General features: G+C 43.0%; 1 protein-coding gene across 2 annotated transcripts in view; it reads right to left on the bottom strand.

Moving 5' to 3' along the window:
• The window catches only part of micu2 (mitochondrial calcium uptake 2), a 515,698-nt gene that overhangs the window by 36,779 nt on the left and 452,398 nt on the right, over positions 1–26,521 (bottom strand). For both annotated transcript variants that reach the window (XM_078545440.1, XM_078545441.1), the window contains one exon: positions 7,513–7,601. In XM_078545440.1, coding sequence (XP_078401566.1) covers positions 7,513–7,601 — 89 coding nt within the window. The remainder of the gene's footprint in view (positions 1–7,512; positions 7,602–26,521) is intronic.

Genomic DNA, 26,521 nt, shown 5'->3' with positions numbered 1-26,521 from the left:
CTTAGATCCTTCTTTCAACCGTCAGAAGCGAATGTAAACAGAAAATTTAATTTGCCACGGCTCAGTGAAAATAAAACAGTAGCTTACCTGCTGTTTGAATTTTTTTAATACATTAAAATGGAATTGATTCTGAGTGAATAAACCTAGGATTAGAATTATAACACTGTCACATTACAAAGGGGATTTATCCAGAACTAATGCATTATTAGGCATTTGAGAATATACTTTGTAAGCACATTCTACAAAGCAGTACTGAAGGATTTGTATTTATAAGAGCTTTGCATCCAATCATCAAAATACTCAGCTGAGTTTGTATGGATTTAAACTGATGCAGAACAACTGGATACTAAAATAAGAGTTTAAAGCATTGCTGTGGCACTTTAGGCAAAGTTGGGGGGGGGTTTATGTTTCATATTTCTAAGGGATTTTTTCACCATTGGCAGGATTTTTGTTGGATTCTGCTTGATGTTATCTGAAAAAACTTTCAGCAGAAAATGACTAAAGGTGAAATGCTATCCCTATTTCTTAACCCACAACTGTTTAATTTCTAACCTGGTCTCATTTTATTAGGACATGAAATTCCTGCTCATTTTGCAATCACCATTGCTCGGACATAGTATTAAAATTTAGGCTGTACATGGTGAACTTATAATTTTACTCATATACTCACTGGTATGTCAGCCACCATTATGCTACCTCCAGTTAAATTATTATTGAAAACACAATATAAAACAAGCTCTCCAAATAAGAAACATGTTTGCTATGAGAGCAGGAAACCCTTGCAAAGCAGTCTGTTATTCACGGAATTCCACTTATTGCAAATTGATACCATAAAAGGTGAAGACAACATGATTTTTCATCTAGCAAAATAGCACAACACTGCAGCCTAATCCCACTGTTCCCAGGTGCCAATAACATCTGCATTGGTGAGGGTCTGGAACTCACTGCTTGAAAGGGTGGTAGAAGCAGAAGTCTTCACTGCATTTTAAAAAAAAACTTGGATATGCACTTGAAGTGCCATAATCAAAGGGACTGTGGACCAAGAGCAGGAAAGTGGGATTAGGTGGGATAGCCCTTTATTGGCTGGCACAGACACAATGAACCAAATGGCCTTCTATGCTTCTATTTCAAGTTTGCATAGTAGAAATAGCATACACACATGAGTTTATCTCTGGTTACACATGTAGGTTTATCTCTGATGGGTCATTGTTTCACTGGCATAATTACAAATGCACAGCTATAAAGGATCTTATCCTAGCCAGTCATGAATTACTCTTATCTCGTTGCTGTTTGTTGGATCTTGTCATGCACAAATTGGCTGTTGTGTATGGGTGCATTGTAATAGTGACTGCACTTCAAAGGTATTTAATTGGCTGTAGAGCATTTTGGAATCAATTCTGAGAGACATGATAAACTGTTACTTAGAAAGGAACACTTAATCAGGGTTTTGTTAGGGGAAGGTCATGTCTTACTAATTTAATCAAATTTTTTGAGGAAGTAACCAGAAAGATTGATGAGGGTAGTGCAGTGGACGTTGTTTACATGGATTTTAGTGAAGCATTTGACAAAGTCCCACCCACATGGCAGACTGGTCAGAAAAGTAAAAGCCTATGGGGCGCAGGGGAATGTGGTGACTTGGATCCAAAATTGGCTCAGTGACAGGAAACATAGGCCAATGGATGTTTTTGTGAATGGAGAGCGGTTTTCAGTGGCATTCCATTGGGCTCAGTGTTGGGTCTCTTGCCTTTTGTTGTATATATTAATGATTTGGATTTAAATGCGGGAGCATGATTGGGAAATTTGTACATGATATAAAAATGGCTGTGTAGTTGATAGTGAAGAGGATAGCTGCTGACTCCAGAATGATATCAAATGGTTTGGTTGAATGGGGGGAGAAGTAGCAAATGGAATTCAATTCACAGAAGTGTGAGGTAATACATTTGGGCAAAAAAAGCTAGGGAATACACAATAAATGGGAGGATATTGAGAGGAGTAGAGGAAGTGAGAGACCTTGGAGTGCATGTCCACAGGTCCCTGATGGTGGCAGGACAGGTGAATAAGGTGGTAAAGAAAGCATATGGAATGCTTTCCTTTATTGGATGAGGTATTGAATCCAAGAGCAGGGATCTAATGCTGGAACTGTATAAAACGCTGGTTAGGCCACAGCTGGAATTTTGTATACAGTTCTGGTCGCCACATTACAGGAAGGACATAATTATTTTGGAAAGAGTACAGAGGAGATTTTCAAGAATGCTGCCAAGGCTTGAAAATTGCAGCTATGAGGAAAGATTGGATAGGCTGGGGTTGTTTTCCTTAGAACAGAGGAGGCTGAGGACTGATTTAATTGAGATGTACAAGATTATGAGCGGCCTAGATAGAGTAGACAGGAAAGACCAGTTTCCCCTAGTGGAGAGGTCACTTGCCAGGGGGCACAAATTTAAGGTGATTATTAGGAGGATTAGAAGGGAAATGAGGAAAAACTTCTTCACCCAGAGGGTGGTGAATGTCTGGAATCGCTGCCTTGTTTGGTGGTGGAGGCAGAAACCCTTAACTCATTTAAAAAGTACCTGGATCTGCACTGGAAGTGCTGTAACCTGCAAGGCTACGGACCAGGTTGTGGAAGGTGGGATTAGAATGGGCGACTAGTTTTTATTTTATTTTTTATTTTTGGCCAGTGCAGGCACGATGGGCTGAACAGCCTCTTTCTGTGGCGTAACTTTTCTATGGTTCTGCATAGTGCCCTGTGGTTATACTTGGTGCTGTATAAATGCAAACTTTTCTTCCTCTTCTTTCAAGTTACACACCAGATTTCAGAAAAAGAATTCTAACCTTTAACCAGCACAATGCAACACACTCTAAAATAGGTATCATTTGTGTGCAGCAGCTGCCAGCTGCAATGCTCACGTCTGTCCATGCAGTCCCCCTTTACACATTTTAAAATTATTAATGGGAAACGCTGGTTTTAATTCAACTTGTGTAAGGAATATGATGCACAATGGGGAACAATGAGTTTATGGGAATATGTCATGAGTTTAGTTTGTAACTCATTCATGCCTATGGCAGTCAAGTCATTAGTCCCATCATCACTTTCTGCTTAAAGTTCCTGTAAATCACATTTATTACTAGACATAATTTACATAATTAAAGTGAAGGTTCATATTAAACCATTATATGTATACGTTGGTGTACCAGTTACAATTTCTATTTAACTGAACAAAGCTCCATGTTTAACATAACTAACTTTGCAACTAGCGTTCTAATAATAAAATATAACCTTCATTTCAATTTTGTTATGAGTGCCAAAAGGCTAATCAACTATGGACGGAAGCCATGCCAAACCTCGGCCTCTCCAGATGTTCATGTGTAGTTCCCACCAGTGAAGACAATAAGAATCAGGACCCATTATCAGTTTTCTCCCCTGTCCCTAGTCCAGGGGTACTGAGGTCAGTTAGTAGTGTCCTTGCTGATGCCCTAGCTGAGTTTAGTCAACTCAATACAGACTAGGAATTGAACTTTCCAGTCAGTGTGGCTCAGTGTAACATCATGCACTGCCTTTATCCCCTAAGTCGTTCTCTTTTTGCGTATACTGGAAACTTATATTTATTTTGTTACCAATCTTGAGTCATTTCAGCCTGATCAACGATTAAAGAAGTTAGAGTTGGGAAATTCAAATTAGAGTTCAACAACGAAGGGATGTTGAAAAACAAAGGAATGTAGCTCCTTGTATAGCATGTTTATTTAGTTAGTAGCTCTATCAAATTAAGCAAGTAGGTCCTACGTTCACCCACAGTCTGCACTGAGCTAACTATTCTCAACTTGGCAGCAATAGGGGTGCTAGAATTAATTTAATGGCTCCACATTAGGGAGGAGAAGGAAGTGGTCATTGTTCCCTTTTTTAATTATCCAGCAATGTCTCCAGTAAATGCATGTCCAGACACTGGGTCAACTAAAGATTCAGTTTGGCTGTGAACATAGGAATAGGTGTATGCCTTTGACATTTTTGAGGGCTGTTCAGCCATTCATTGAAATCATGGGTGATCTGCGATCTTCTCCATATACCTGCCTTTGCCTGACATCCCTCAAATACTTTTGGTTAACAAAAATCCATCAATCTCAGATTTAAAGTTAACAATCAATTGACTATCAGTTGCTGTTTGCAGAAGAGACTTCAAACTTCTATGAGATTTAGTGTGTAGAAGTCTTACTAATTTCAGTCATGAAAAATCTGGCTCTAACTTTTAGACAATGCACCCTAGTCTTAAACTCCCCATCCAACTGAAATTTTACCACTCTGTTCACCTGAACATCTTGAAAACTTCAATCAAATCATTGCTTCAGTTTCTAAATTCCAGGCAATACAACCTTAGTTTGTGTGATCTCTTCTCATAACCTTGGAATCCTGATACCCATTAATCTATCAATATCTTTATAATTTTGTGCTTGCATCTATACAGCTTATGATGCCATTTTTCTTTGTGTTGTCGGTAAATATGGATATGTGGCACTCTACCCCATCATCAAAGTAATTAATAAACATGGTGAATAGTTAAGGCTGTAACACAACTCCTTGCAGGACACGATTAGTCACATCCTGCCAATTAGGGTACCTGCCCATTATCCCTACTCTGACTCCTTCAGCTCAGAGAATTTCCTAGCCAGGTCAATGATATGCCTTTAATTTCATAGCTTCAATTTAGTTAACATTCTCTTATAAGGGACTTTATCAGATGCCTTCTGGAAGTTTATATAAATAGAATCCATAGACATTCTCCTGTCCACTAATTACCCCTTCAAAAAATTCAATTGGGTTCATCAGGCATGATCTATCTTTATAAATTCACACTAGCTCTCTCTGATCAGTTGAAACTTTTCAAGGAGTTCAGTCATCCAGTCCTTAATTATAGAGTCGAGTAATTTCCTGACACAGATGGTAGGCTAACTAGTCTATAATTCCCTGGTGTCCCTCGCTCACTTTTCTTAGATGAAGATTAAAAATTAATGTGAAAATTTTACAATGTTAAAGCTCATATCTGAATAATGGCTACTTGGTGACATATCTTGTCTTAAAATTGTACCCAGGCAACAGGGAGTCAAGGCCTTTGAGAGAGGAGAAAAAGGAAGAAAATGATGAGGAAAAAATGTACACATTTTTTTTAGGTAACATGGGATTGTACAATTGACAAGTAATGCCTGAGGTATTAATTTCACCTTTCTGTGCCACCACATAATTACTATCAGTGATTCTGGAACAAAATATCCACTATTGCTTAAGTTAGCTTTCTTCACTTATTAGTGCAAGCCATAATTTGAATGATCAAATATTCGCGACACAGCCATTACAAGTTGCCACAGCCATTTTTTTTTTGCCCCAATGGGTGGTACACCTAAGTGAAAAGTCTGTTCCCATTGTCCCCTGTGGTAAGTACAGTCCATGTTCCCATCACCAGTACTACTGAGGCAACTGAAGTTCTTTTACACTGGCCAAACCATCATCACCCAATTTCCAACTCCAAGTGAAATGTGCAAATTAAATAAATGGCAGTAGCACAAAGGTTTACCCAAGTGGCAAGTATGATAACAGATTACCACTGCTAATGATTTTACACCTGCCAGTTGGATAATTTCATTTACTCTTGTTACCATCAGTGGGAATATCTAGTCCCCTTTGTTGCTTTTTCTTGTAATAAACAGCAAGGAGCTCCCATAAACAGTGGAAAAAGCTGCCATTTGGGAAATCTAAAAAATTGAGATTATCTGCAGCGTAACCAAATATTTTGAACTGCAGCATTTTAAATTTTTCCCAATTCTAAATTTCTTCTGAAATATGCTTTCTTCTTCACTATGTTAGTTTATTTTCCTATTAAGCTTATTGCTGTTCATTGTTTGCATCTCATTTTTACTTTTACTTTTCTGCTATGTATCCCTTCCCTGCAAATTTTATTTTCTGCATTTTACATAATTCCCTCCAGATTTGAATTAATTCCCTTCAGGTCATTTATCCTTAATTTGCTCATTCTTAAAGGTGAGCATTTTTTACTATTGGGCTATTCCTGTTTTTTGCATTGTTTTTATTACATGTTTGAAAGTCAGAGGGCTCATTCCGACTGAACTTGCCAAGAAGCAGCATTCACAGAAAATGGGTCGAAAATCAAGGTCAGCATATCATTTATTCAACTCCCAGTGGTCCCTGTGAGTACCACACCTGGGAGTGCTGATGTGGGCAGCACTACTTAGATTGTAAGCATTTTAAATTCTGAATTACATAGAACAAATAATAAAAGAATTGCAACCCTTAGATCTGTACTGCTTGGAATGTTTTGTCTGATATATCCCTGTTTTCATATACTATATCCATAGCGTAACCGCAAAAAATTATAAATATTTTTGATAAATTCAGAGCAGATATAGTCAAAGGGAATTAGGCTTCTGTTCAAATTAATTTCTATGATTTTAGTTTCCAAGGGTTTCAAATCAGAATGCAAACAGATCAATTCCTGAGGGACACATCATCGTAGACATAAGCATGATTACTACGGTTAGGGGAGCTTCTTAATGTTCCTTTAACTTAACATCCCCACCCCTGAAACAAATCAGTGAACAACTAATTCCCTAACCTCTACCACTGGTCACTAATGTGCCCTTCTATTGTGCTTACACTTCCGGGTTTAGCTGAAAGTTATTTTAGAAAGATGCAGCCTTACAATTTGTGTCAAATAATCTCCCCCAGTCCTCATGCTTAAACTTCTTTCATTTCAAAACTATAGTATCTCATGGGCATCAAACAAAATATTCTCATTGTAAAATATCACTGCTTTCCTTTTGACAATTATATATGTTGGTATGGCTCATCAGTCATCTCCTTTCAAAACACACAGGCACTTTGATCAATAGCCAACAATGATTTCCTGTGTGTGGTAAAGTGTTTTGCAGAAAGATCAGATAAAATCACATTTTTCCATTAAGAAGAACGAGAAAGATGATTTGGTTGATTTACCAACAAATACAATTTGGGTGAAAGGTGATATCTGAACCAAGGTAAAAATCACACTGACCCTTTTATCTTCTATATAAATGTGCAAAACCAGATTTACTGCCAAGTAACAAACTTTTAAGCAGTTTTAATGGAGTGATCAAAAGCACATACCTTAATCATAAAGACAATGCACAACTCCCTCATTGTACTCAAACACCTACCAATGTTGAAAAATTATCTGCGTTAGACCATAAAAACAGGACCTGTAGCTTTCAACAGTCAGATGTGGGAGTCTAAGTTCAATTAAAGTTTTCTATCTCTGTGGTAGGCAGGGACCTCTTACCCACAAAAGTTTCTAAACACATTAAAGTGCTGCTATGCCACATCTTATTGATCCTACTTGTTCAAAGAGTTGTGAAGCATGTCAGATAGTAGAGGTTTGCAGTTAAGAATAGAATGCGTAAAGCATAGGAAACTTTTTACTTAAGGTCACAGTGTTCTAGAAAGCAGCTAATTAGCAGAATGGATGAGTTCCTTACCTGTAAAAGTCTTTGTACTGGAGCTTCTGCTCCCCTTCTTTCCCAAAGAAGTGTACCAGCAGTGTTGTGTTCATTGCTTTGCTACCTTTCTGTTGCAAAGACATAAATAGATCATTAGCCTGTTTAACTGCCGTGCTCCCAAAAGCTGGCCAATCAGAGGGAACACGAAGAACCAAAATGCAACATATTGCGATTACTGTGTTACAAATCACAATTACAGACCTTTTTCCAATCAACACCCATAAAGCACAGCTGCTATTGCACTGTTCAAGGGTACAATTGATAATGTTTCATCAGTTGTGGAACATGGGTACTGAACTGATAATTTGCTGCTGTAAACTATCACTTGGATTATGTTCTGACCATTTTATTTACCAGTAAGCAACCATAAACTTGCAATTATCAAATTACTAATTCTTCAACATGAAAGCCAATACACATCAATAACTACACATGTTCTGCCAATTAACAGGTCAGCAATTTTTTAATGACCAAAAGCAAACAAAAACTTTATTTGTAGCCCAAATGGTAAAAGCAAATTATCCTTTTAAATGCTCAAATTTCTGGCCACAAATGATTAATTTGAATATTATATGCTGACATGTGAATGTTATGGAAAAAAGATTAATTAATGGAAGTAAATAATTTACACTTTGCTAAATATAAGCAAATAGAATCCATAGTTTCTGCCAAAATTCCATAAATTTCAGGACATTGCATGCTCAGAATCCTATCTCATGAGAAATTCCTCTCCATGCATGTTTCACCCAAAGTCCCTCAGTGTTATAAACAAACATCGAACAAAAGGAATAAATTTAATTGTAATTTTCTCTATCCTGAATATTTTATCTATAGATATTAAAAATAATGTGCATACATATATACATTTCCTGCCCACAAACTTCATTTCCTGATGCCATGATTTTAAGTCATTTTTAAACACCAACATTTAACATGCTATGTGATCCATTATGATGGGAATTTCCTATGTAAACAAGTCCAATTACACTGTAGCTGCAGGCTGCAGCCACTAGGTGGTGATATAGCTCCAGTACATCCTGCAGCATTGCATCCTTTGGAAATGCCACAGGAGATTTATTAATACTTAGAAATTGTAAGATTCCGCACTAATATGTAGTTAAAATTATTATACAACTGTCATGGTTACAGACACAAGATAGGCTGACAATTATACTGCTGGCTCCAGGATCGCGTGATGGCGAGAGAAAATGGAGTTCAGAACTTGCAAGCATACACACATATACAGAGATCCACATATGTGTGCTTAGCTCAGCTCTCTGATCATAAAACAATGCTGAACAACACTGCTTCAACACCTGTAATGTGCTATTATCACAACTTGCGCCACTCCTATCCATGTTTATATTAGATTCACACAATAATCAATGCAACAAAATTATCAATTCCTATAAGGAAAACAAATCTTACTGGCAGTAACCTAAAATGTTGTTAGGAATGGGAACAAACTTGGAGTGCTATTGTATCCATCAAGTTATCATGAAAACAGTCAAGTAATTGTGGTTTTGTCTGGCAGTCAACTTTTATGATTCTTTAGAAATGTTGCTTGATCAATTACAGCAAAACATTCCTATGCAATTTTGAATGACATCTGTGTTTACCATAAAGCACATTGCAAATGTGTTCAATTTGACTGAAAACACCATTATCTCCATTGTTTGTTCTTTGCATGCATAGCGTGTCTAGTATGAATAAGCAGAGCGTAGGACTTCAAGGCCCCATACCAGGCTTGTGCCTTTCCACTCAACTTGTAAATCAAATCGGAACCAACAGATCATCCAGCCTGACTTTGTTAGAACCCATTTTGGCTTCATTGCTAGGTTTTCATTTTCACTTGCATTAAACATAGGGCTCAAAATAAATTGTGTCTAATATCATAACATGTACAAAAAGTATTCCTAAATATTTGAGAAAATGGAATAACTTAATGGATGAAAAACAGAATCAAGGGAAGAGAAGAGAGTTATGCTTTTTTAAATTTATCCTTTCATGGGATGTGGGTGTCACCTGCAAGGCCAGCATTTGGTGCCTATTCCTACTGTCATTTCTTGAACTAAGTGGCTTGCTAGGCCATTTCAGAAGGCAGTTAAGAATCAACTGCATTGCTGTGGGTTTGGAGTCACATGTAGGCCTGACCAGGTAAGGGTGGCAGATTTCCTTCCCTACAGGGCATTAGTGAACCAGATGGCTTTTTACGACAATCAATATTGTTTTCAATGTCACCATTACTAAAACTAGCTTTCAATTCCAGCTTTTATTAATTGAATTTCAAATTGCACCAGCTGCCGTGGTGGAATTTGAACTTGTGATCCCAAAGCATTAGCTTGGACCTCTGGATTACTAATCCAGATGATGCCATGACCAGTGACATTACCACTAAAACGCTATCTCCCCAATCACGTTACACAAGGAAGAGGAGGCTCGAATGGAGCATACACACCGGCATGGACTGTTTAGGCCGAAATGGCCTGTTTCTGTGCAGTATATCCTATGTAATAAATATCAAAATAGAAATGAGCATACAACCAGACTCTCCAACATGTTTCAAATTAGTTCAAAATCTAAACAGCAGGATTACAAAACGTTCCTCTTCTTCAGAAATGTTGCATGTAATTTAAAATAATAAAAGAGCTTCAATATTGCAGGAGTCTCAAGATATTAAGGATGATGGCAGGTTAACTTAGAAAATATATTTAATTAGAAATTGCTTTAAAAGTAGATAGTGCATGGCTGCAAAACAAAAGCCAGAAAAAAATCTGAATTCATTTTAGAAAATGAACAAAAACAGAAGTTTATATTGCTTCCAGAGGGTTTCCAAATGTATCCATGGAGTTGTAATGCTTTGTTGTGTTGTGACTATTGGTGACAGGCTAGATGGACCAGCTGGTCTTTTCCAATCTGTCTGTTTGTTGATTCATAAGAGGGAGTTACTCTAGCCTAGCAACAGTCAGTAAGAGAGAGAGAAATATACAAATACACCGCAATAGTGTGTTCAAACAAGACCTTGAGGATGAATCTTGAAGTGCAAAATATAAAATAATTCCAGACAATGCAATTTATGTGATCTGCTGACTGTGTAATATCCATTTTATACATTTGGCTGTAAAAAATGTAGACATGTGCGTAAGGATAGGTATGCACTAAAAGGCTCTGCATTGGGTCAGAGTATACCATATAAAGTAATGCTAATTCTCATGTGATAAGAAGAATAGTGTATAAGAATAGGCATTTTCCTTTGTTCAGCAGACAAGGAGGAATGTGTGTTTACTCTCAAATATGTCCTCTCTGCTGCAAATACTCCACTTCATTACTAGTCAACTGAACATGAAAAATTTCATGTTCTAAATGTTTGAATGTCACAACCAAGGATGAATGCAACAAAGCATTATAACTCCCAGTGTTTCCTCATATCAGTAGCCATGTAATGTCCTGAGAAGCAAAAAGCTAGATTATAAAAAAACCCTAGGACATTTCAGGGAGCTCTGATGAATGGTCATCAATCTGTTATCTCTGTTTCTCTCTCCACAGATGCTGCCTGACTTGATGAGCGTTTCTAGCATTTTCTATTTTTATTATTGACTTTTCTCCGTGAGAATTGGCATAATTTATCAGCAGCCTGGGCCCCTCACAAAATCTGGCTTTTGCAGGGGTTAAAGCTGAGAATAGTATCTGTTTATCTGCACACAACAAATAATTAAAACACCAAAGATACCACAAACCTCAAATTAGGTTTCTCCTACAGTGCCCAATGTCAAATAAATTTATTCTCAGCTTAGGATCACCAGACATTCATGAAAATAAAAAGTATCACGAAATAAAAGTCAGGCTAAGTTAGAATCATGTTTTATCATCAGTTCCAAATTCACCCTGAAATAAAATGGCAAACACAGTTAGACATATCAAGATATTAGGAGAAAAGAATACACAAAAAAAGATAACCAGGCACTTTGCATTTCTTCAGTTTGCAGCTACAGTTAATTTACATGGGTTAGCTAAACACTGAGAATGCAGAGTAATTTATGGAAAGTATCTCACTGAGATTTGAAGTGCAAAACAGTCATTCAATCCTTCATGGATCAAAGAAAACATCCTAATACCGTATTACTTGTTCATGGGGATAATACCTGTCAAAAACTGCTTAAAGGTTTATATATGTTTCAAAAACAAGAATAACATGAGATTATCAACCAAACCTGACCACACCTTCAATTTCTTTAAAGTGATAGCTGAATCTATCTATCTGTATACTTACGTGCCATAAAATAACTGAAAGCATATTCTAATGGTGTCGGACTCCCTTAAAGAAGATTGGCTGAAGAAAATGACTAAAGAAATCAATTTTCAGGTTATATATTTAGACTTTAAACTAAGTTGCTTTCCAATAAGTAAATTAACCCCTTCATACTTATACATAGGTTTCATCAATAGATATTCAGGACGGGGCAAACTAGATAAAACTTCGCATGGTTCCACAGAACACCAATATAGAAGACAATGTATGATTATGACTTTATTTTAATGTGTTGTACTAATGTGTTGTATTGTTGCAATCAAATCAAACAAATAATAAACTGCAGTGGACCCCAAACATATCTTCATACCACCTAGGTTTTAAAGTTGGATAAACAGACTTTAAGTAAACACAAAGACCGGGAATTTGTTGGGCTGATGGAGGTTTTGCAATCGATTGGGGAACCGGCCGGACATGCCTGTCAGTTCTGAAAAGGAGGCCTGACAGAATCAAGTGCTCTTCAGGAACTTAAGTGGCCACCATTGGGCCTTCCCTGCGATTGAAGTCTCCTGTGGCGGAAGTCCTACCCACTGAGTGCTGCCGGCCAATCTGAGGCCAGCAATTCCTCATGCTGCCGACGAGGAGAGCAACGGCTACTGCAAGCAATGCACTCACCAGAGGCCCAGGATCATTGTGGAGCCACAGGTGTGTGAGGGTGGGATGGGGATTACAGAGTGGGGTACATGGGAGGGGTGAGCAGAGGGTCAGATGAAAGGGCAGGGGGGTGGTTTTCAGCAGCCGATGCTAGTTTTCTCGATCAGGCACATGGTGCCTGATTATGAGGGGCCCCACCTGCGACGTCGCTGGTAAACCCAACAGGGATTTGCTGGGCGACATTGCAAGTCCACGTGGGAAAGTCGTACAGCCTCCATTTAATCCCAGAGCCATCAGTAAATTATGCCATTAATAAGCATAATTGACATCCTGCCGCCAGGAATCCCACATCAGCCCCTTCTGCCCTCCGAGTTAATCTGGAGAGGTTTTGCCACTACTGAGAGACTGTCATGGGGCCTCACCCAGTATTAAGTGGGCCTGGCTGCCATGTTTCCTACCATGACAGACTGGGTCAAACGCAGCCCAAATTGTTAGTAATAGGAATAAAGGAATGCTTGAACAGATGAGGTGATAGACCAACAAATCATTTACTATGTAGGCTGGAATTTTCCGGCCCTGTTGGTGTCAGGCATCATGGCGGGCGGTGGGGGGGACAATATGGCGGGAAGGCCAAAAATCAGTTTCACCCCATTGTGAAACCAGTTTGTGATCATCCGCTCCACCTGTCAATGGCGGGCTGTGTTTCCCACCGCTGCGCATCAGGAACCTAATTTCAATACTTTAGCATCTCATTATAAGCTCTGCTCACCGGAGTCATCCACCCCACACTGGATCATCCGGGCAAGTCGGTGTGATCGCATGCCAACATGTTTCACAACTGTACATAAGCGATGTGCATCTGGCGGGCTGCACTTCGCTCAGAAAATGAGGTTTGTTTGCTTTGGGCAGCACTCGCGGTCATCAGCTGCAGGCTTCACAGGCAGTGCCACATCACTTTTAGGGGGGCTCACGGGCAGGTCTCTACCTACCAGACCAGCTGTAAAAGCAGGGGTGGCTTTTCAATGGCTGCAGGGCTAGGACTTGCTTGGGGAAGGGGGAGAAGTGGCTTCAGGCAAGGGAAGAGGCTGCACGGTGAGGGCCATACTGGGAAAGGGGGGGTATCCCAGGGTATGTGTGGGGGCACATGTTGATCTGTGCAAGTGGCTTCAAGTTGGTAGGGGCTGAGGAGGCAGTCTCCAGAGGTGAGGCCAGGTGGAGATGTGAGGGTGTGTGTGAGAGAATGAGTGGTGATTTCCCTTGAGCTGGCAGAGAGTGAGGTACCAGTGAATGTATGATGGGCTTGTGAGTGTGAGAGTTTAGAGTGATAAGATGGTTGCCTTACCCTGGCGACACACACACTCCCCAAAGCCTGTCTACCATCTACAAGACACAAGTCAAAATCCTGGAATTCCCTCCCTAACTGAACTGTGGGTGTACCCACGCCATTTGGACTGCAGCGGTTCAAGAAGGCAGCTCCCCACCACCAATTATGGATAGGCAATGAATATTGGCCTTGCCAGCAATGCCCACATCCCATGAATGCTTGGCAGGAGTGATGGCCTCAGCACTCGCTGGGCACACCAGGCGGGAGGGCAATGCCGGTAGGCACTCTGGGTTCTCTGATGAGTGCCTGCGCGCTCTAGTGGAGGCAGTGAGTGCCCGGCATGACATACTCATGCTGTGGGATGGCAAGAGGAGGCCACCCCACCAGACGAAGAAGGCCTCGATGGAGGTGGTTGCCCAGGTGAGCGGGCATGATGTTGTGCGCCACACATGGATCCAGTGCCAAAAATGGTTCAATGATCTTCTGCATGGGTGAGTACCAACTTGGCATGGAACTATGTATAGATGTCTTGGAGGGTGGTCGTTCTTTGTGGCGCTCGGGGGTGTGAAATGCAGAGTGCCAAATGGCACATATCCCTGTGCCTGCCAAGGCTAGGAGATGTGCCCGCTTGCCTCGTGTGTGTGTATAGAAGGGTGAGGTGTGCTAATCTGATGGGCACCTCTACCTGCGTCTCTTTGGGATTTGCCGGGGGGGGGGGCGCAAGGCTAGGATGGTGTGGTAGGTAGAGGGTGCATTAATGGATGCGCTTTTGCCCGTACAGGAAAAGAGAAGCCATAATGCACTGGAGCGCGCGTGAATGGGTGGTGGGGTCCCCACCATACTGATACTTTCCAAGTTTGAGTTGGACACCCTGGACATGGAATGAGAGCGTAGAGCAAGGTCCACAGGTCACAGATAGGCAGGGGTCTTGGATGAAAGCAAGAATCCAATGAACAGGTGAGAGACCGGGGAAGAGCTGTAGGATCATGGCATCTCCAATGAGATGTTCTAATCAACAGTCCCCATTGCTCGTCCAATCACAGTGCCTCAGTGAGGCAGCTGTGCCTTCTGACAAGCAAATGTAGTTAATGCACTGTCATTTTGTTACAATGTAATCAATTGACATATTCTGTTCCTCCCTCAGAAGTGACCTCGTCACATCATCTCTCCAAACCAAGCACCAGCGCGGATATAGGCGCGTCGGTGGGCAAATGTGCGTCGGATCAGTTGGTAGGGCACAGTGGTGGGGGGAAATCACACTCGCTTGAGGACCTACGGAGGCAGAGAGCGCCCAGGGCACCGGCAGTCAGAGGACTGCTGGTGACCAGGACCATGCAGAGTCTGAGGCAGACGATGAACCTCTGAAGTTGTGCATCAGGCAGCAGATGCTGGATGTCCAGTGGGATGCACGGGAGGATCTGGCGGAGATCCTGGAGGGTCTGCATTCCACGGTCTCTGTCATGGAGGAGTCCATTAGGAGCATGAGTACTGCATTGATCCGGAGCTCCGAGCGCACATCCCCCTCCATTGAGAGAGTGGCGACTCTCATGGAGAGGCAGCTCCAGGAACAGAATCAGGGGTTTCTGAGGCTGTGCTCAGACCTGCAAGCCCTCACACAGGTCACTGCCAGTGTGAGAGATGGATGAAGCACTAGTCGCTCTGCTTGGTACCCTTCCAATAAATGGTGAGCAGGGAGGTTCAAATTAACCTCATGCTGGCAGACCAGCTGCTTGTTGTCTCTGTGGGTTCCTCTCAAGGCACTCCAGACGAGGGCAGCAGCTCCTCAGCCCCTCTGCAAGTGTCCATGGTATCTGATGAGGCCATGACGACTGAGGAGTGCCCAGCCATGGTGCTGCATGCTCCCTCCCTGGCAGTGCCTACCTAGACTTCACTGGTCAGAGGATGCCTACCAAGGTCATCAGGGCCGACAGGACAACACAGTCAGCAGGCTTCCTCTAATGCCGCTGCCAGTGAGGGGGATGGGTGATAAGCACCAAGACCCAGCACTCGCAAGCAGAGGTTTACAGCACTATAAACACAACAGGAGTTGTCATGGATGATATGACTTCAGTTGAAACGTCTTCTATGTTCACATTGTGTAAACATGACCACTGTTTAAAGGTGCTATTATGTTTCACACAGAATCACAGTGCAGAAGAGGCCCTTCGGCCCATTGAGTCTGCACCGACACGTGAGAAACACCTGAACTACCTACCTAATCCCATTTACCAGCACTTGGCCCATAGCCTTGAATGTTATGACGTGCCAAGTGCTCACCCAGGTACTTTTTAAAGGATGTGAGGCAACCCGCCTCCACCACCCTCCCAGGCAGTGCATTCCAGACCGTCACCACCCTCTGGGTAAAAAAGTTTTTCCTCACATCCCCCTAAACCTCCTGCCCCTCACCTTGAACTTATGCCCCCTTGTGACTGACCCTTCAACTAAGGGGAACAGCTGCTCCCTATCCACCCTGTCCATGTCCCTCATAATCCTGTACACCTCGATCAGGTCACCCCTCAGTCTTCTCTGCTCCAACAAAAACAACCCAAGTCTATCCAACCTCTCTTCATAACTTAAATGTTTCATCCCAGGCAACATCCTGGTGAATCTCCTCTACACCCCCTCCAGTGCAATCACATCCTTCCTATAATGTGGCGACCAGAACTGCACACAGTACTCCAGCTGTGGCCTCACTAAGGTTCTATACAACTCCAACATGACCTCCCTACTTTTGTAATCTATGCCTCGATTGATAAAGGCAAGTGTCCCATATGCCTTTTTCACCACCCCACTAACATGCCCCTCTGCCTACAGAGATCTATGGATACACATACCAAGGTCCCTTTGTTCCTCAGAACTTCCTAGTGTCATGCTGGTCATTGAATACTTCCTTGTCAAATTACTCCTTTCAAAGTGTATCACCTCACACTTTTCAGCGTTAAATTCCATTTGCCACTTATCTGCCCATTTGACCATCCTGCCTATATCTTCCTGTAGCCCAAGACACTCAACCTCACTGTTAACCACCCGGCCAATCTTTGTGTCATCCGCAAACTTACTAATCCTACCCCCCACATAGTCATCTATGTCGTTTATGTTTCATAGTCTGATGTTGATTTATGTTTCTCATAGGTGTTAGGCATGGGAGTGGCTTGTGACAGACTGGAAGGGCTGCAAAATTTATTTCAGAGGTAGATAGGTGACATTGGGGTCACAGGATGGCCTCATCAGGAACGTTCAGTAAGGAGGTATCACCCTTGCCCTCACTTTCAAGCCATGTCTTGGATGCCTCCTTGGTTTCCCTGCCTCCCATAAGGTTCATCACTTCTGCAGCCACATCCTCACCCTGGGCCTCCTCCAGCTAAGTTGTCCCTTGCAGCCTGGGGAGCTGCCTCGCTGTCTTCATCCTCCAAAACGTCCCCCCTTGACAGAGCCAAATTGTGCAGAGCGTAGCACACAACGACAATAAGCGAGAGGTACTCTGGAGGTTATTGCAGTGCTCCCCAATTGGTCCAGGCGGTGGAGCCTCATCTTGAGAAGGCCAATGGTCCTCTCAATTACTGCCCTTGTGGAGCTATGACTTCTATTGTACCTCTCCTCCACTTCTGTCCTTGGGTATTGGAGTGGTGTCATGAGTGACCTTTTCAGGTGATAGCCTTTGTCACCGAGGAGCCAACCATCCAACCAAGCTGGAGTGGCGAACAGCCTTGGCATCTGGGAGTGCCGCAAGATGTACGCATCATGGGAGCTACCTGGGTACCTTGCGCAGACCTGCAGAATCTATATCCTGTGGTTGCAAACAATTTGGACATTGATGGAATGGAAGACCTTTCTGTTGAAAAAGGCACCCGGCTCAGCCGCTGGTGCCTTTTTTTTATACGTTCATTGGATGTGGGTGTTGCTGGCTAGACCAGCATTTATTGCCCATCCCTAATTTCTTTTGAGAAAGTGGTGGTCAGCTCCTTCTTGAACCACTGCAATCCATGTGGTGTAGGTACACCCACAGTGCTGTAGGCGGTGAGGGGGGTGGGGGGGGGGGGGGGGGGGGGGGATGTTCCAGGATTTTGACCCAGCGACAGTGAAGGAAAGGCGACATATTTCTACATCAGGATCATGAGTGGCTTGGAGGAGAACTTCCAGGTGTTGGAGTTTCCATGTGCCCTTGTCCTTCTAGATGGTAGTGGTCGTGGGTTTGGAAGCTGCTGTCTAAGGAGCCTTGGTGAGTTCCTACAGTGTATCTTGTAGATGGTGCAAACTGCTACCACTGGGTGTTGGTGGTGGAGGTAGTGAATGTTTGTGGATGGAGTGCCAAGCTTCTTGAGTGTTGTTGGAGCTGCACTCATCCGGGCAAGCGGAGAGTATTCCATCACACTCCTGACTTGTGCCTTGTAGATGGTAGACAGGCTTTGGGGGGTCAGGAGGTGAGTTACTCTCTGCAGGATTCCTAGCCTCTGACCTGCTGTTGTAGCCACAGTATTTATATGGCTAATCTAGCTCAGTTTCTGGTTATTGGTAACCCCGTGGATGTTGATGATGGGGGATTCAGTGATGGTAATGTCATTGAATGTCAAGGGACGATGGTAAGATTCTCTCTTGTTGGAGATGGCCGTGGCCTGACACTTGTGTGGCGCGAATGTTCCTTGCCACTTGTCAGCCCAAGCCCGGGTATTGTCCAGGTCTTGCTGCATGTGGACATGGACTGCTTCAGTATCTGAGTCATCGCAAATGGTGCTGAACATTGTGCAATCATCAGCGAACATCCCCGCTTCTTACCTTATAATGGATGCAAGGTCATTGATGAAGTAGCTGAAGCTGGTTGGGCTAAGGGCACTACCCTGGGGAACTCCTGCAGTGACGTCCTGGAACTGAGATGATTGACCACTAACAACCATCTTCCTTTGTGCTAGGTATGACTCCAACCTAGTTTTCCCCCTGATTCCCATTGACTCCAGTTTTGCTAGGGCTCTTTGATGCCACACTTGGTCAAATGCTGCCTTGATGTCAAGGGCAGTCATTCTCACCTTAGCTTGGGAGTTCAGCTCTTTTGTCCACGTTTGAACCAAGGCTGTAATGAGATCAGGAGCTGAGTGGCCCTGGCAAAATCCAAACTGAGCATCAGTGTGCAGCTAAGTGCCACTTGATAGCATTGTTGATGTTCCTTCCATCAATTTACTGATGATCGAGAGTGGACTGATGGGGTGGTAATTGGACGGGTTAGATTTAGTCATAGTCATAGAGTTATACAGCACAGAAACGGGCCCTTCAGCCCATCATGTCCGTGCCGGCCACCAAGCACCTATCTATTCTAATCCCATTTTCCAGCACTTGGCCCATAGCCCTGTATGCTATGACGTTTCAAGTGCTCATCTAAACGCTTCTTAAATGTTGTGAGGGTTCCTGCCTCTACCACCCCCTCAGGCAATGTGTTCCAGATTCCAACCACCCTCTGGGTGAACAAAACTTTTCCTCAAATCCCATCTAAACCTCCTGCGCCTTACCTTAAATCTATGCCCCCTGATTATTGACACCTCTGCTGAGGGGAAAAGTTTCTTCCTATCTCCTATCTATGGCCCTCATAATTTTGCATACCTCTATCAGGTCCCCCCTCAGCCTTCTCTGCTCTAAGGAAAACAATCCTAGCCTATCCAGTCTCTCTTCATAGTTGAAATGCTCTAGCCCAGATAACATCCTTATGAATCTCCTCTGCACCCTCTGCAGTGCAATCACATCCTTCCAATAGTGTGGCGGCCAGAACTGCACACAGTAATCCAGCTGTGGCCTAACTAGCGTTTTATACAGCTCCAACATAACTTCCCTGCTCCTATATTCTATGTCTGTATGTAAAGGCATAGAAACATAGAAACTAGGAGCAGGAGTAGGCCATTCGGCCCTTCGAGCCTGCTCCACCATTCATTATGATCATGGCTGATCATCCAACTCAATAGCCTGCTCCCGCTTTCCCCCCATACCCTTTGATCCCTTTCGCCCCAAGAGCTATATCTAACTCCTTCTTGAAAACATACAATGTTTTGGTCTCAACTACTTTCTGTGGCAGCGAATTCCATAGGCTCACCACTCTCCGGGTGAAGAAATTTCTCCTCATCTCAGTCCTAAATGGTCTACCCCATATCCTCAGACTGTGACCACTGGTTCTGGACTCCCCCACCATCGGGAACATCCTTCCTGCATCTACCCTGTCTAGTCCTGTTAGAATTTTATAGGTTTCTAAGAGATACCCCCTCATTCTTCTGAATTCCAGCGAATATAATCCTAACCGACTCAATCTCTCCTCATATGTCAGTCCCGCCATCTCAGGAATCAGTCAGGTAAACCTTCGCTGCACTCCCTCTATAAGCAAGTACATCCTTCCTGATGCACACAATATTCCAGGTGTGGTCTCACCAAGGCCCTGTACAATTGCAGCAAGACATCCCTGTTCCTGTACTTGAATCCTCTGGCTGTGAAGGCCAACATACCATTTGCCTTCTTTGCCGCCTGCTGCACCTGCATGCTTACCTTCAGCAACTGGTGTACAAGAACACTCAGGTCTCGTTGCACATTCCCCTGTCTCAATTTATAGCCATTCAGATAAAATCTGCCTTCCTGTTTTTGCTACTAAAATGGATAACCTCACATTTATCCACATTGTACTGCATCTGCCATGTATTTGCCCACTCACTCAGCTTGTCCAAATCACACTGAAGCATCTCTGCATCCTCCTCACAGCTCACCCTCCCACCCAGCTTTGTGTCATCTGCAAATCTGGAGATATTACATTTAATTCCTTCATCTAAATCATTAATATATATTGTGAATAACTGGGGTCCCAGCACCGATCCCTACGGTACCCAACTAGTCACTGCCTGCCATTTGGAAAAAGACCCATTTATTCCTACTCTTTGTTTCCTGTCTGCCAACCAGTTTTCTATCCATCTCAATACAATACTCCCAAACCCATGCGCCTACTTAACCATTTTATCTACCTGTGCTGCTGCCTTCAGGGATCTATGAACATGTACACCAAGGTCCCTTTGATCCTCTGTACTTCCTAGGCTCCTACGATTCATAGTGTATTCTCTTGCTGTGTCAGTCCTCCCAAAATGCAACACCTCACACTTCTCAGGATTAAATTCAATTTGCCACTGCCCAGCCCATCTTACCAGCCCATCTATTTCATCCTGTAATCTAAGGCTTTCCTCCTCACTATTTATGACACCACCAATTTTGTGTCATCTGTGAACTTACCTCCTATATTCTGTCTAAATCATTAATGTACACTACAAACAGCAAAGGTCCCAGCGCCGATTCCTGCAGTACACCACTCGTCACAGGCTTCCAATCGCAAAAACAACCTTTGACCATCACCCTCTGCCTCCTGCCACTAAGCCAATTTTAGACCCAATTTGCCAAATTGCCCTGGATCTCATGTGCTCTTACCTTATTGACCATTCTCCCATGCGGGACGTTGTCAAAAGCCTTACTGAAGACCATGCAGACTACATCAACTGCACTACCCTCATCTACACAACTAGTCACCTCCTCGAAAAATTCAATCAAATTTGTTAGACATGATCTCCCCCTGACAAAGCCATGCTGACTATCCCTGATTAATCCCTGCCTCTCCAAGTGGAGATTAATCCTGTCCCGCTGAATTTTTCCAATAGTTTCCCTACCACTGACGTTGGACTCACTGGTCTGTAATGACCTGGTTATCCCTATTACCCTTGAATAATGGTACCACAATTGCTGAACTCCAGTCCTCTGGCACCTCTCCTGTGGCCAGAGAGAGTTTGAAAATTAGTGTCAGAGCCTCTGCAATCTCCTCCCTTGCCTCACATAGCAGCCTAGGATACATCTCATCTGGGCCTCGGGATTCATCCACTTTTAAGCCCACTAAAACCTCTAATACCTCCTCCCTTGCAATGCTAATTTGTTCAAGTATATCACAGACCCCTCTCCCTGATTTCTACATCGTCCTTCTCCATAGTGAACATAGATGAAAAGTAATCATTTAAAACCTCACCTACATCCTCCAGCTCCACCCACAGATTGCCACTTTGGCCACTAATTGGTTCTACTCTTTCCCTGGTTATCCTCTTGCCCTTAATATATTTATAAAATGCCTTGGGATTTTCCTTTATCTAGCCCGCCAGTGTTTTTTCATGCCCCCTCTTCGTTCTCCTAATTACTTTTTTAAGAACCCCCCAACGCTTTCTATACTCCTCTAGGGCTTCCGCTGTTTTCAGCCCTCTGTGTCTGCCATATGCCTCCTTTTTTTTCATTATCCACTCCTCTATATCCCTTGACATCCAGAGTTCCCTGGACTTGTTGGTCATATCCTTCACCTTTATGGCAACATGTTGGCCCTGAATTCTCATTATTTCCTTTGTCCTGCTTTTTGTATACAGGGCATACCTGGGCAATCTTCCACATTGCTGGGTAGATGTCAGCGTTGTAGCTGTACTGGAACAGCTTGGTTAGGGGCGCGGTAAGCTCTGGAACACAAGTCTTCAGTACTACTGCAAGAATATTGTCAAGGCCAGTAGCCTTTGCAGTATCCAGTGCCTTCTGCCGTTTCTTGATATCACGTGGAATGAATCGAATTGGCTGAAGACTGACACCTGTGATGCTGGGGGCCTCTGGAGGAGGCCAAGATGGATCATCCATTCAGCACCTCTGGATGAAGATTGTTGCAAATGCATCAGCCTTATCTTTTGCACTGATGTGCTGAGCTCCCCTATCATTAAGGATGGGGATATTTGTGGAGCCTCCTGTTTAATTGTCCACCACCATTCATGGCTGGATGTGGCAGGACTGCAGAACTTAGATCTGATCTGTTGGTTGTGGAATCGCTTAGCAATGTCTATCACTTGCTGCTTATGCTGTTTGGCATGCAAGTAGTCCTGTGTTGTAGCTTCACCAGGTTGACACTTCATTTTTAGATATGCCTGGTGCTGCTCCTGCCATGCCATCCTGCACTCTTCAATGAACCAGAATTGATCCTTTGGCTTGGTGGTAATGGTAGACTGAGGGATATGCCAGGACATGAGGTGACAGATTGTGGTCGAGTACAATTCTGCTGCTGCGGATGGCCCACAGCACCTCATGGGTGCCCAGTCTTGAGTTGCTAGACCTGTTTGAAATCTATTCCATTTTGCACAGTGTCACACAACACGATGGAGGGTACCCTCAATGTGAATCGGGACTTCGTCTCCACAAAGACTATGTGGCGATCATTCCTCCTGATACTGTCCTGGACAGATGCATCTGTGGCAGGCAGGTTGGTGAGGGTGAGGTCAAGTATGTTTTTCCTCCTCACCGTCCAAGGGCCCAAATATTCCTTTCAGGCAAAGCAGGGCTTCACTTGCACCTCCTTCAATTTGTTCTACTGTATTCGCTACTCCCAATGCAGCCTCCTCTACATTGGGGAGACCAAACGCAGACTGGGTGACCTTGTTGCAGAACACCTTCGGTCTGTCCACAAACCTGACCCAGGCCTTCCTGTCGCTTGCCATTTCAACACACCTTCCTGCTCTCATGTCCACATATCTGTCCTTGGCATGCTGTAATGTTCCAGTGAAGCCCAACGCAAACCGGAGAAACAGCACCTCATCTTCCGATTAGGCACTTTACAGCCTTCTGGACTTAACAATGAACTCAACAACTTCAGACCATGAACTCTCTCTTCTATCTTCACCCCTTTTTAAATCCCCTTTTTAAAAATTTATTTTAATTTTTTTATCCACTTATTTTCATTTTTATTCATTGTTTTATCCCTCCTTTTTTATACCCCTTTCCATCTTTTTGGAACATTAATGAACCACATGGGTTTTTACAACAATCAACAATGGTTTCATGGTCATTAGGCTTTTAATTCCAGATTTTTATTGAATTCAAATTTCACCATCTGCCATGGTGGGTCTCTGAATTACTAATCCAGTGACAATGTCACTACGCCACTACCTCCCCATATGACCACATGAGTGCACTCTGGATGCGGGGTGAACCCAGCAATTGCAGCGAAGCCTCTGTTTCATTTAGCATGGCTGGCTTAGTTGGTCCGGAAATGAATGAAATTCATCACCCATCTGAACAGAGTATCAATGACCAGCTTGACGCAGCTGTGGGCAGCAGATTGGGAAACACCACCTAGATCTCCCGCTGACCCATGGAAGGAGGCGGAGGCGGAAAAGTTCAGAGCCACTGTCACCTTAACAGCCACTGGCATCAGGAGGCCCCGACACAGTTTGAGGCAATCCCTGGGCCAATCATGTGGCAAGTGGATGTCACAGTCTCACTAGAGAGGCAGAGCCTCCTTTGGCACTGACCTCCGACATGTTCAGGTAGCTGGAGTGCTGCCTCTAGATTCTTGCTGCAGGATAACTGTGTCTTCTGTGGATCCTCCTGCCTTGTACTTCCTGCTGGCCCTGCACCCCATGTGGCTGCGCCTCTCTTCCCACAGGTTATTCTCTGGGACGCTGCCTGCGGACACCAGCCCGCCTCTCCTTCCTGGCTCTCTCCTCCTCAGAGGAGGCGGTCCCTCCATTGGAGTAGACAATCCCCATTTGCTGGAATACAGATGGCATAGAATAGTGCCCTAAAGGGTGCATTCAGCAGAAAGCCTCTGAGAAAGCTTTTAAGCCAAAGAGTCCTCCATAAAATTCAGAAAATGCAAATAACTGTCAGGAAAGCACCTACAACCAACTCTCACCTAAACTCCTACCTACTCACAGAACCATGGCTCTAGTCACCTTTTATCCCATCCTGGATTGAGTTTGCATGAAAAATGGGATGGCCACCTGGTCATGTGGCCTGTGTGCCGACCACAAAATCACATGGGCTTCAATTGCCTTTTTAATGGGCTTTATTGCCTGTTTAATTGTCACCAGACGTGCTTCTGACTCCCGCACATGCCCAATGACCGTGATAGGGTGCGATGGCGCAGTGAGATCAGGATGCGCGGCCGATTCTACAACGTAACACTCCAGCCATACACACACACACACGCACACGCCCACGCGCACACGCACACAATCTCTCCTCTCTCTTTCTCACACACTACTTTAAACACTCAATAACTTCATCCGTTGTATTCATTACCATCCTCTGCAGTCAGCCATGTTTTTAGTGCTCCTAACACAATGTAGCTCTCAACTGTCACAAGATCTTTCAAATGTGACAATCACTTTTTATGCTTCTAGTAATGATGTATATACATTTTATTGCACACTTGCTTCCTTGCTTGAGTGTCAGTATTTGCCTTTTACTGGTAATTAGTTCCTCTGCTTCTGTGGCATACATGTCCCCTCAAGATCTTCCATTCTACAATTCATTTTGCCTGGGATCCAGTTTCCTTCTTTTCCATTCCCGCTTTAGCTAATCTTAATTATTCTTAACAACTGCCTCACTGTTCCTCGCAAGTTTTATTAGCCTAAATTTTCTAATGTGTACTGGCAGGTAAACATCATCACTGCTGCGGACTTGGGTAGTTTACTGAGATATCTCTTCCATTTAGATATAGCCTAACTACCTTGTACCAATCTATCTTATCCTAAAAACATTCCTAGTCCTGCACTTAAGTAAGCATTATTAGTTCACACGAGATTAGCTGCCATTTATTATATCTTCAATTTTCTTGGTGAACTCCCCTTTAACAGAAGTATAACAAAAGGCATTACTTTCAGTTTTGAGACGCTACTCACATATATTATTTCTTCCCACATCATGTAGCACTATATGAACTACTACCACTGGAATTTTTAATTAACCCCTTCAATAATCCTGCTAATCTTTTTTCAAAGTGCATTATTCTATTCCAGTTAAATAACTCATTATCGTCTACTGTCCTCACCATATCACCAGGTGTGATGTTTGTGTTTAATGTGGAATAGGGTATAATGCAGGAGCCTGCAAGTGGAAAACTGCTGATTGTTGCTACTGTGGGAAAAAAAGTACACATACAGCATGCATGTAAATCAATCGCTGATCATAGTAAAGCAGTACCACCAAGAAAAGAGCATCATGAGGAGTACACAGGCAAGTCATGCTTGAAAACAAACAGGCAGTTTAAAAAGACGCACTACTTGGAAACAAAATACAAAGGTAATGCGAGTCCAGGCGAGATAGAAAATGAATCTAACAGTGACAATGAGGAAGAGCAATTGTATTGCATTCAGTCTGATCTGAAACTAGATGAAGGACTAAAAGTTGGTATTGCCTTAAATGGTAAAATGGTTGAAATGGAGGTTGACACTGGGGCATCTGTTTCTATTGCTTCAGAGAAGACATGGGAGAAAATTTTCAAGAAACGCTCATTGGAGAAAACCCACCTCCAGCTTAGTATCTACACTGGTGAGTCTGTGAATATACTTGGAAAAATGTCCGTTCAAGCTAAATATGGAGATCAAATAGCAAGGTTGCCACTTATCATTGTGAAAGGGGATCATCCATCGCTTATGGGCAGGAACTGGCTAAAAGAAATTTGGCTGGACTGGAATAAAATAAACAAAGTGCATTGCTACCCCATGTTGCAGTCCTTGTTAAACAAACATGAACATTAAACACAAAGATCACACAAGGTTATCCATTTTCATGAGTAGAGTCCTCTTAATTACAATATTGCTATGTCTTAAAGTTTGTACGTTTGTTCCGTTTTGTAGCTACCTCATCCACCTTGAATATTGAACAATGCATTGCTTCTGTTCAGTGGCCCAAGGCTGTGCCTTATTCCCAAGACTACATTTGTCCAGTCTTTATTCTGA

The sequence above is a fragment of the Cetorhinus maximus genome, chromosome 7, assembly GCF_964194155.1.
Source record: "Cetorhinus maximus chromosome 7, sCetMax3.hap1.1, whole genome shotgun sequence".
Taxonomy (NCBI): domain Eukaryota; kingdom Metazoa; phylum Chordata; class Chondrichthyes; order Lamniformes; family Cetorhinidae; genus Cetorhinus; species Cetorhinus maximus.
Note: the sequence above shows the minus strand (reverse complement) of the source record. Positions and strands in the feature narration are given on the sequence as shown.